This window comes from Monopterus albus, unplaced genomic scaffold (assembly GCF_001952655.1).
Source record: "Monopterus albus unplaced genomic scaffold, M_albus_1.0 scaffold214.1, whole genome shotgun sequence".
Classification (NCBI taxonomy): Eukaryota; Metazoa; Chordata; class Actinopteri; order Synbranchiformes; family Synbranchidae; genus Monopterus; species Monopterus albus.
Window position 1 is genome coordinate 833,776 of NW_018128094.1, and position 12,629 is coordinate 846,404.

Sequence of the window (12,629 nt, forward strand, 5' to 3'; positions counted from 1 at the left end):
AGAAGTGATCAGGGAGACAGGTAGGAAGGTGCTAGGTGTGTCATCTGGAAGGAGGAAAGAAGATAAGGAAATGTGGTGGTGGAATGAGGAAGTACAGGACAGCATTCAGAGGAAGAGGCTAGCTAAAAAGAAGTGGGACGTAGAAAGGACTGAAGACAGTAGACAGGATTACAAGAAATTGGAGCGTAGAGTGAAGAGGGAGGTGGCAATGGACCAAACAGAAAGCACATGATGAGTTGTATGCCAGGTTAGACACGTGATGAGATGAGAAGGACTTGTACAGATTAGCGAGACAGAGAGATAGAGATGGGAAGGATGTGCAACAGATAAGGGCGATTAAAGACAGAGATGGAAAGGTGCTAACAAGTGAGGAGAGTGTGCAGTGTGTGGAGGTATGACTGATAAGGGCAATAAAACAATAAAACCATAAATCAAGCCGATCACACCAAATTGACAGGAGTAGGACTTTATATCTCATTATTTAAATACATCTGGTCTTTGGAAACCTGCTTTTATTTTTTAAAACATGGCATCATGTTTAAAATTATTCAGAATGACAAATATATATAAATGTCTTCATTTCTGCAGTTTGTAGTTTTTGTCCAAGTAGATAAGGACTCCTTATGTTTGCTACCCTACCATTCTCTTTATATTCCAAACAGCCCAGTGTGATCAGCATGAAGTATAATGTGATGGAAACTTCTGGACATGTGAATGAATAAGGAGCACTGGACATGAATAATTTGTTCTTCTTGACTGTATATTTATCTGTCTTGAATGAATTAAGGACTCCATTTCAACAGTTTTATTGTTTATGCACATAATATGTGGAATTTAGAGTTGGCAGGCCAAAAGTCTAATTTTTTTTCCATCTGGGGCTGTGGTTAAGTTGTGACCAGCTGCTGAGCCCTGTTTTTAGAAAGCTCTGACTGTGCTAAAACATCAAACCAGCAGAACATCAAAAAGCCACTGGCCAGTGTGGAACTGGCCCCCACTTCTTCCTTCTAGGTTCTAAAACATGGATTTTGGGTCATGGAAAGTAGATGATACTGTGACATTTGGAGAACGCAGTCAGTAGCTAATACATGTTATACCATTATTTTAAATTTGACTGCTGTAATTCTCAGATAGTGTTTTTATTTATCTCATATGCAAAGAACCATACCTTTTTTTTTGAAACAGGCCTATGTTAGTGATAGCCTTTGGATTTAATTTTCTCTCTTCTCCAGTTTATGCAAATACAGCTCATAGTATGCAATACTCGCCTCCTGTTACTCTTTGTTTTTCTCATGGGCTAGTAGAAAGCATTTTGTTCTGAAAAATATACAATAAATGTTGACATTTATTTTTTGTGCCAGCCAAACATATTGTTCAAATACCAGATTTCATCTGACAAACACACAGTAGTTCTGTGATATTCAGTGTTTCCTCAAGAAAGTACCAGGGTTGAAAATCCTTCAAAACAACATTTAAATCATGATGGGACAGTCCAAATGAACTAGATTTGAACAATATTGGCCTAAAATTTCAGACTGAATGAAGAGGTGAAAAGAGAGGTGAAGGGTGTACTGTGTGTGTCTTTGCATGCTAAGTACAAATGTGTTGTTTATTCTAGCAGTACCTACCCACAGCTATTGAGTGCTTCCGGAATTTCATTTCAGCAGAGCTGAGTATCACTCCAGCAACAAATCTACACAGACACAGGCTGTAGGAGAGCTGCTGTCCAGGTGAACACAGAGATTTAAATCAGCATTTTGGAGGTGTGGATCGATACATTATACAAAAGAGCATTTCTCCTTTGAGTAATTATATTGCTGACATAAGTGTTTGTATTTGCACATGCAGATACACACTCTCACAGACCTCGGAAAATGACAAAATTTGTCACTAAACAGACACAGAAAGTACAATTAGCCCATTAATAAAGCAACAAGAACACTACTTGCTAGTTCTGCTGCAAAGTTGTATATTTTGACCAAAAAACAGCCAATGCACGGCAAAGAAAATCCAGTCTTGTAAAATTGATGTATCCTGACACTAACTGGTAAGTAATACAAAGATATAAGAACAAGGATTTTGTTTTTTTAGGACATGTATCAGCAGTCATAAAGCATGATACATAGTCTAACAATTCTTTTTATGCTGAATAAGTCACTTGTTTAGAACATTCCCAGTAGATCCCCCCATTTGACAGTGTAAGTGCCACATCTTACATAATTATCATATATATTTAATGTACACTGCTCAAAAAAATAAAGGGAACACAAAAATAAGATATTCAACTATGTTGTGTTCCCTTTATTTTTTTGAGCAGTATATTTAGCCTTTGTTTTGAGTTTTCATACTGCATTTTACTCAAGCACGCATTTATCTCATCTGAGCGATCTTCATATGGATTTCCAGAGGTGGGACCATACTCATTACATTCACAGGACAGAAATCAGCCATAAGACATGTTTGTCTTCATTGCTGCCAAATTTAAAAGGAAAGAATCTTATATAAGAGTTCAAAACCAGGAATGTCTGAGGCTCCCAAAGTTATAAATATCTTTGATGCCTGACCTCCTGTTGTGGGTTTTGCAAGTCAGGCAGAGGGCTGGTTTCCCAGGCTAGTACAGGCAATGGTCCTGGTCATGGACCCTTTTTCTTTTAACAGTCTTTAGCTTTATGTCCATACTGTATTTGCCACAGATATAGCATTTAAAGTATGGGCACTTTTGTGGGCCACAGCCTCCTTTACCTCCTCTTGTCCAACGTGCCTAAAATCCTACTTCTTTGGGGTCCACTGTATTGCTGTTCATTGGCTCCAGTAATTATTTCCTGGGGGCATGAGTTGGGCTGCTTGGAGCTTCTCACCCTTCATAATCTTTACATTTCATCTCACATACTCTGCATTCTTGAGCCTGCAGTTTATTAAAATCTCACCAGCCTTTTGTTTGATTTGCAAAATTTGTCAGTCACACTGGCAATTTTGTCTTTAGCTTTACACAGGGCTGTAATCTGTGTCTGTAGTTTGCTGACCCTACCTGGACATCATGATTCAGAGCGACCGTGGGTTTCCATTAAACTGCGAGGCTGACCTGAGTAGCCTCTCCAGTCTTCCATCCTGAGGCCACCAGCTCAAGCGGCCTTTTCGACTCCCCATCTGGTCCTGAGGCCATCTGCCTGAGCAGTCTCTCTAGTTCCCTGTCAGGTCTCCTGGTCACTCGCCCAAGTGGCCTTCTCAGCTCCCTGCCAGGTCCCGAGACAGTCCACCCGAGCGGCCTTCTTTGCCTTCTGCCGGATTTCAAAGTCTTCCACCAGAATGGCCTCTCCAGCTACCTGTCAGGTCCCGAGGTTGTCTACCTGAACGGCCTCCTCAGCTCCTCGCCTGGTGCCTGGGCCATACTCCTGATTGACCCCCTCTGTTCCTCACCTAGCGTCTGGGCCGTCCTCTCGAATGGCCTCCTCTGCTCCTTGCCTGGTGCCTGGCATGGCCCTCTCAGCTGCCTGCCCGGTTCAGTGGCCATCCACCTGGTTGCCCTCTTCAGCTGCCTGTCTGGTTTTAAGGTTGTCCTCCAGAGGGGCCCTCTCAATTCCCTGCCTGGTTCGGTGGCCATGCTCTCATGCAGTCACTTCAGCTTTCTGTCTGGTCCAGAGGCCATCCTTTGGAGTGGCCCTCTCAGTTCTCTCCCTGGTTAGGTGACCATCCTCTCGCTCGGTTTCTTCAGCTTCCTGCCTGGTCCAGAGGCCATCCACCAGGACAGCTTCATCAGCTCCCTGCCTGGTTCCAAGGACATCCACCTGCACAGCTTCATCAACCTCCTGCCTGGTGCCAGGGAAGTCTGCCTGAACATCAGTTTCCCACCTGGTTTTGAGATCATCTGCCTGGTCAGCTTCTCCAGTCTCTAGTCTAGCTCCAAGATCATCCACCAGAGCAACGTCCTCAGCCCCCTGTTGTATCCCAAAGTTGAGCACCAGAGTGGTCATCTGATCCTGCCTGGTTTTGAGTTCATCCATCCAAGGAGACTCCCCTGTTTTGCGCCTCGTCCTAAGTTCACCCTCCGGAATGGTCTACTATTGCTGTCAGAGCCTGAGAGTCCCGTTTTGGGATGGCCCTTAGTTCCCTGCCTGTTCTCCTGAGTAGCCTTAGTGGGCATATTCCTGTACTTGGGACTTTTCTTGGACTGTTGTTTTTTTGTGTTGTTTGGTAAGTCCTTGGAAAACCGCTCCTGTATGTCATGGTTACAGCATCACATTAGTTAATGTTTGTAGGCATAAAATTGTTTGGAAACCAGTGCACTGCTACAGTATATACACTGACTAAATGTATTTATTTGAAGCAGTTTCCTAGTTTGGTGAGCAGGAGAACATTTGTTGGTGAGACACTGTGAAGACTGTGGTTTTGTCTGAGTCTGTTGAAATGGAAAACTCATTCCATCATAGTTTGATATATTGCTTCTCCCAGAGACAGCTTGAGTTTAGTGGCTGTTCTCTCATACTGTCATTTCCTCCACACAGTCTCTTCGTCTCCACACAGGCTTACCATCCATCTGCAGATGCTGTCAAAATACATTTTTCATTCCAAAATATTTTAGCTCCAGTTCAAACCAGATATTTTGATTGGTGCTCATTGCACAATGGCTAAAAGTATCACCTGCACCAAATCATATTTTACATGAAGAGCAGTCTCAGGCTTTGCTGATACCAGGGAGGCTTTCAGCAGTATGTTTTGTCTGTGTGTGTGTGTGGTGCCCTCTGCAGGTGTGTGAGGAGAGGACTGTGCAGCAGGCATCACTCTCTGTGGATATTGCTCATCCTATTTGTCATCTGTATTGCTGTTCAGACCTTTGTCGCCAGCCAGGCCAGGTAAAGTCACATTCACTGTAACACTGAAATGTCTGAGTTCTGGGCAAACATTAATTACAAATAATAACTATAAATTAGGTGACAAAATAATAATAATAATTTTCTTATTCTTACCAATGTAGATGTGCCAATTCCCACTGGCTGAAGATCATAAATACCATAAATAGTGGAAGAATGTAGATATTGTTTGACCAGAAAATACTTATGATGATGGTATGACATGGTACTTCATATGATATGTACTTAAGGCATATGGCACATTTTAATTGTAAAACCTAAGGTCATGACACTGCCCCCTAACTACTCAGATTTACTGGAAACAAAAGAATATGCGGTTATGAGAATATGATCAACTTATTCTTTCTGGGTGCCATTGTCTGTACAACATAAACTTCAGCCCTTGACAAGACCCCAGGTTTTAGTTTAAACTATATCATCACAATCTGACAAGAAATGACTTTTCTGGTGTCTTGAGAATTTAGGGACCAAAAGAAAGTTGAGAGAGTTAGTTGTAACATATTACAATACTGTACATCATATTACATCACACTCACTGTGTTTACATCTTCTTCCAGGAGTGACAAGCTGACAGAACTCACACATCTGAGAATCACTGTCAACAAACACCACCTGTTTACTCTCTGGAAAAGCCTACATTCTACATCCTCATTGGCTGTACAGCAGGATGGCAGATCACTGCAGACAGAAAGAACTTCAGATCTTCATCATCACAATGGAGAATATGGAAAGCGATCAGATGATATTCTGTTGAGACATGTGGATAAAATCTTCAATATTGCTACAGGCTCTCAGACAGAAACAATAAAAGTTTCCCCTGGAAAACGGCCTCTAGCAAAACTTGGAAATGAGCCAAACCCTGAGCTTCCACGTTCTTTGGTCCTCCACCGTGCTAGGAAAGGTTTAACTGGCAGGACAGACAATTTGCCTTGTCCATCCAGTTTTTTGAAGGCCCACATCAACAGTGCCCATACCAGTTCAACCTGCCACCCAAAGTCTCATATTGTTTTCCTCAAGACACACAAAACAGCCAGCAGCACCATCTTAAATATCCTGTATCGCTATGGTGAAAGCAAGAACTTGACCTTTGCCCTTCCTTTGAACAAACAAAGCCAGTTGTTTTACCCATTCTCCTTTGAATCACGTTTTGTGGAAGGTGTCAGCAGCAGAACTGTGAGGGAGTTTCACATCATGTGTAACCACATGAGGTTTAACAAACCTGAGGTGAGTCTCATTAGAAAATGATTCAAGTCGTGTTGTTTGACTGAATTTACAGCCTAGTTTATGTGGACAAAGTATGGGCTAAATGAATAAACAAGGTGGAGATGGACAAATTGTGAAGAGTGGGTAAGGTAAAACTGTGTGTCCTGGGTAGTACCCAGATGCTCCCTCAAACATTAGGCTGGGGATCTACATCCATAGGACTCCTCCACCGCTTCTTTGCCTTGGCTGGTTAGTAACCAGAGATCACTCTGTACAGTAGCCTATAAACTGCTTCAAAGTGTTTTCATTATTAGATTTTAAAATTTATCATATTAAAACAAACCTGAACCACAGCTGGTATGCACAGTTTTTAACAGAATATTTGGACAAATAGTAACTTAATCACAGCACATGGCGGATAGGGTGTAAAGTAAATGGAGTTACAGTAACTTTACACAACAAGAGCAAATCTTCAATCAAATATTTGGGGGCAACAGGGTAGGTGGTACCCATATCATTGAAGTGATTATGCAAACATATTTGGTGCATTATTTCTATATGGACCTGCAAAATGCCCACATGCTGCATCATGCTTAGGCATTCTGAGCACACTAGTTGCACTGGACAGTTTGTGTTGTGTGTATGGCATGTTGATGTTTGTGTGCTGTTACAAACAGAGGGGTGGCAGAGGTGGTTTTGACCCAGCATGTGCTCGTCCTGGCCTGAGTGAACAAAGTCAAGCTCAGTTCATCTTCCAATCTGTTAAAAACACCCAATATATTTGTCAGCAACACTGTTTAGTAACATGCATGAATGATGCTGCAATCCGAACAAAGTGTTTTGCATGTGCAGTACACCTGAGTAATCAGCTATGTATGGCGCACTGAGGCTACAGGATGGCCAAAAACTATGTCACATACCCTTGGAGCCACACTCACAGCTGTTGTGTTCATTGTGGCTGGTTGACATATAAATTGACATGGACTACGGTACTGTATATACCTACTGCATAATGCGCTGTCTGTCAGTTTTTCTGGGTTTATGTTCTGTTTTATGTTGCATCCTTTGGCTGTGTACTGTACCACTGTTTTTGGAGTTTGGCACAGCTGCACTAGTGGACTAGCTGGACTAAACTGTCTTTTTTCAGATTTAATTATGCTCAAAATTTTCTCTGGTTCATCTAGTTATAAAATAAGCAAAGAACAGGGCGTGTTCCAAAACCCGACTGTTACGATGCTATTTGTGCTTGATGGGCATGGTCACTGTTCATTTTAATTACACTACAATAAGCAGCAAGCCGGCACGGCAGCTATAATGAAATGCCCCACATTATTATCGGACTGCCTGACCAGCTCACATATTCGATGGGTGTCTCTCACTCTGTAATGACTGGCCATACTGTATAGGAGATATTTAATAATAATAATTAAGTTGCATGTCATATTGTGACACAGTACATTTCATTTTCCACTGTAGTTAGCACCTTGCAGGTCCATGGACCCAGCCTTCACATCATCACACCATCAGGAAATAAAGACATTCTTGAGCAATTTTTCCCCTATTAATATCAAACAGCTTAAGTAAATAAGTACTAAAATAATCAGCATGGTAAATACACTTTTATTTAAATCTAACTATCAGCAGAGTAATCATGCTGCCTTGCAATGAGCTCCACCTTAAAGAGAGCCAGTTCATCGAGACATGTGATTGGCTGAAATATTGCACCAAGAGAACGTCCTTACATTCTGTAGCAGTCACTTTTTATTTGTAATTTCATTCCAGCAAGATTTGAAAAATTTCACTAGTTTTTCTGATGAGGGGTTAAAATAGTGCGTTCATGCTGCAAGCTGGTAACAGCATACCACACCAGGAGTTATGTGTCACTTCTCAGTGGCTGGTGCCACCCCCACATGATCAAGAAGCATAGAAGAAGAGCAACTAAAATGCAAAGCAGACTCAAACTCCGGCATCTGAGGTGATAGTACTATGTTTTGCAGCTCCACCATCTCCTCCAGATGAGAACAAAAGGCTGCTATGTCTGTAGAAAAATGCAGCACTTCATTTATTCAATTATATGTTGCATTGGTGTATTATCAAACAAGATGATCCCTAAAAAAAGAGTTGTATAGAAATATTTTAGGAGACACACTGACCTAAGAAGTAGGCTATAACCTGCTGTGGTACGCTACACATCCATTGACCAAATACATTCCCAACAAAACATATCTGCATTTATACTGGAGTTGCATACTCTAGGAGCATAGCTTTTAGCTGAGATGGTTGGCTTATTTGTCCAAAGGCAAATCTACAAAATTTTAAACTAACATCACAATCCACACACAATATAATCATGGTTTAAAGCAAAGCACAGGGTTTTTTCTTTACTTCTAAGTAGGCTTTCATATAGCAGCCTATGGAAGTGATATGTGTGTATGCACAGGGTGCTATACCTGTGAGTGTAGGCTGCACACCACCTACAGACATTATATTGTAACATATGTCATACTGTGGGACAAATGATGAGCAGTCGCTGTGAAAGTGGCCACTTTCACTGTCACAGGGAGTGACACTTTGAATGCCTATATCTGTATAGTATCAGTCCGACTTAAAAATGACACCACTAGGCAGATTTGATGTGCCCCACTTAGTCCAAATGAGTCTTAAATGCTAGAGCACTTAGCCACATGGGGCTTCAATGGGTATGTTGGCTTCAGAGATTGTAAAAACATGCACCATTTCTCTTACCTATAAAATATAAAATGTTTTTAATTATTTAATTCAGTGACAAGGAAGTAGAACTTCAATTTGTCAACATGCCAACTCTAAAATACATTTCTTGCCATGTTATGTCCCAGGTGGCTAAAGTGATGCCTGAGAATACTTTCTACTTTTCGATCCTGAGGAATCCTGTCAATATGATGGAATCTATCTTTATGTACTACAAGAGCATCCCAGCCTTCAGCAATGCGCACAACCTGGATGAATTCCTCGACAACGGCTGGAAAAACTACAACTCATCAGTGTCCAACAACCACTACGCTCACAATATCCTGGCTTTTGACTTTGGCTTTGACAACAACATTGCAGCTGATGCTGAAGATATAGAGGAGAGAGCCAGCATGGCTATTGCAGCCATTGAACGGGACTTCCACCTTATTCTTATTACTGAGTACTTTGATGAGTCCATGATCTTGCTCAAACATGCCCTCTGCTGGGCCCTGGAAGATGTGGTATCCTTTAAGCTTAACAGTCGCAGACAGCCAACTCATCACCCACTTTTAGCAAACACTGCAGAAAAAATCAAGAGGTGGAATGCGTTAGACTGGAGGATTTATCTGCACTTTAACACCAGCTTCTGGCACAAAGTGAACAGTCTGGTTGGGCAAGAGCAGATGAAGAGGGAAGTGTCTCAGCTGAGAGAGCTACAGGCCAAACTGGCAAACACCTGCTTGAAAGATGGTGGGGCAGTTGACCCATCCCAGATTAAAGATGCCAGGCTGAAGCCATTCCAGTATGGAAGCGCTGTCATTCAGGGCTATAACCTAAACCCACATATAGACAGACAAACCAAAACAAAATGTCAGAGACTTATAACTCCAGAACTGCAGTACACAGAACATCTGTACACCCAGCAGTTCCCTGAGCTAGCTGCTAAGCACATACAAGCAATGAGGAACGCTGCTCCACAGCGTCAACACTCAGAGCGAACTGGTATCAGGAGAATGGCCTCAGCTAGGGAAGTCCATCACAGACAGTTTAGAAGACACACATTTTCAAACCTCAACCAAAAGGCCTCCTAGTGACCTGTTAACACAAATGGAAGCTTACAACAAAACAAGTGTGCAATGAGTGGTAATTCTGACCAATGTTCTACGTTCATACAGCAAAGTATGAACGCTTTTCTGTAAGTTACACTGTATTAACTAAATTGAAAAGCAGCTAATGGTCTTCTGGAGATAATAGGGTCAAGCCACAAAATGATCACACAGACCAAACAATGTACTGTTCTGCTGTTTTATAGCCTTACTTGTAAACAAGCTAAATATGTAACAGTACAATGCCTTGCGAAAGTATTCGGCCCCCTTGAACTTTGCGACCTTTTGCCACATTTCAGGCTTCAAACATAAAGATATAAAACTGTAATTTTTTGTGAAGAATCAACAACAAGTGGGACACAATCATGAAGTGGAACGAAATTTATTGGATATTTCAAACGTTTTTAACAAATAAAAAACTGAAAAATTGGCCGTGCAAAATTATTCAGCCCCCTTAAGTTAATACTTTGTAGCGCCACCTTTTGCTGCGATTACAGCTGTAAGTCACTTGGGGTATGTCTCTATCAGTTTTGCACATCAAGAGACTGAAATTTTTGCCCATTCCGCCTTGCAAAACAGCTCGAGCTCAGTGAGGTTGGATGGAGAGCATTTGTGAACAGCAGTTTTCAGTTCTTTTTACCATAGTGCCTAAAATGGGCAGGGTTCATCCTGGGAATAACATGAATTTACTAAGTTTGTGGCACTTTGCCAAGGCCTCTTCTGTAAAAATTCGGCCTGTTAGTATCACTAACAAAGTGTTTCCTGATAGGTCAGTCTTGTTGTTAGGTTGACATTGTTTGTTAGTGCCTTCTAAAAGTGGTATGACCTTGACAAACATGGCTCATAATTCTGAGCCTCCAGCTCTATGGTTTAGGACTAGTCAAGTTTAATAGTAGATTAACAGTATGAAACAACAGTGATGGTTAAAGAAACCAAAGTTTGCATCACTTTAACACTGCTGTTGTTTTTCAGTTGCGGACTGTCTCCAGGTATGATGCCTGGTTTTATAGAAACCTATTAGTTTTATAATACCTTTCTATGGGCTAAGGTGTTCATCTTTTTAGCAAAAACACAGCCATTTCATGAAAAGTTACCAGTTTATTAGGCACAGTCAGCTACATCCAATCCAACAGCAGTACTGTACATCCCACATTTATGAAGCTTATCATATTCAGCTTTTCATTGAACTTTCATAGTTAAGGACGGAGTTAGCCTAGCTTAGCATTAAGACTAGAAGCAGGAGAAAAAAACTGTCTGTCCAAAATGAACTGTCTTCCAACACCTTTAAAACTCTGTCAGTGAGCATAGATTTGGTTATCTGTACAGGTACTATGGCACCAAATCTGTGAGGAAAAGCTGTGCACAGTCACTGTGACCAAGAAATCACCAAATTAATACTGCCAGGACATAACATTCACGAAAATTAGGTTTATTTTTATATGCCTGTTTTTGGATGAATTAAACAAATGCAATAGTGAGCAATAGAATTGTTTTTAGGTGTATTTGGACAGAGCTAGGCTCACCGTTTTCTCCTACCTCAAGTCTTTATGCTAATAACATCCTGACATCTAACTCCATACTTAACACACAGGTATGAATGATATAATTCTTCTCTCTGAACTCTTTTCCCAAATTGTTGAATCATTATTTTAATAGTATTTTGAACATACAGTAAACAGGGTCAAAGGCCAGAGAGTTGAGGAAACCTGGTCTGTTCAGCAATTCTTTCTATTGTTATTTGTATCTTTATTGCTTAATTCTGATTCATTAATACTAATATTAGTTTCATATTTATTTCTTATTATTTAGGATGAAGACTATATGTTTACTCAGTCCATCTGATGCTCAATGAATTTTCGCTGCTGTTCCCTCAGAGGAGCTTTAAAAATGTATCATCAGGACCAGAGTGATATAGGATAAAATGCAAAGAGATTTTAGTAAAGAATGGAATATTAGCCCAGGTGATATAAGAGGAAACTCTTTGCTTAGACTTTCCAAGGAAGGGTTCATGGTTTGGATAAAATAACTACTGTACTATGAGAAAAGTGTTGTTATATACAGTACTCATTGTGTATTCATTATATACAGTACTCATTATGCAGAAGGGCACATTTAACAATGTATATTGTGTGATTTGATTATAATTACTGATGCATTATTGTATTGATTACATGTAATGTTGTAAAGGGGCAGCTAGTTTTATCTAGCATATGCTTATAAGTTGAATGAATGCTGGGTAGCTCATGAATTTTCCACTAGAGATCAATAAAGTGTTATGGTTATACTGTAATTTTCATATTAGTCTGGTTCTGAAAGGTAACTAATAACTCAAGTTAGAAAACAAATGAAGTGGAGTAAAAAGTACAATATTTGTCTCTAAAATGTTGTGGTCAAAGTATGAAATAGCACAAAATCAAAATATTAACATAAAGTACAGATACCTCAAAACTGTACTTAATGCTTTGTTTGTTTTTTTTATTGAAACAAAGTTGTTGTTTTTTTTTAAACAGAAAACTTTTTTTTTTAAACAGAAAAGAAATGAGATAAATGGGGATAAAAACAGAGTACTTAAAAACTAGAGACCTGTACGAGTCTGTATAATCTGTACAATGTATATTTACAGGTATTGCACTGAGGGTTATTGTCCAATCATACTGTCGTGGATTAAGTGTTCATCAGAGCGACAGCCTGGGGGAAGAAACTGTCCCTGTGCCTGGTTGTCTTGGTGCACAGTGACCTGTAACGC

The 12,629-nt window shown here is 40.5% G+C and overlaps 1 protein-coding gene across 1 annotated transcript in view; it reads left to right on the top strand.

Annotated features, from left to right (window-relative positions):
• The window catches only part of gal3st2 (galactose-3-O-sulfotransferase 2), a 29,787-nt gene extending 19,702 nt beyond the window's left edge, over window positions 1-10,085 (top strand). Inside the window, exons 2-4 of the mRNA XM_020619081.1 lie at window positions 4,743-4,847; window positions 5,423-6,089; window positions 8,924-10,085. Of these exons, the coding sequence (XP_020474737.1) occupies window positions 4,743-4,847; window positions 5,423-6,089; window positions 8,924-9,868 (1,717 nt within the window). The 3' untranslated portion in view covers window positions 9,869-10,085. The remainder of the gene's footprint in view (window positions 1-4,742; window positions 4,848-5,422; window positions 6,090-8,923) is intronic.
• Window positions 10,086-12,629: the final 2,544 nt, after the last annotated feature.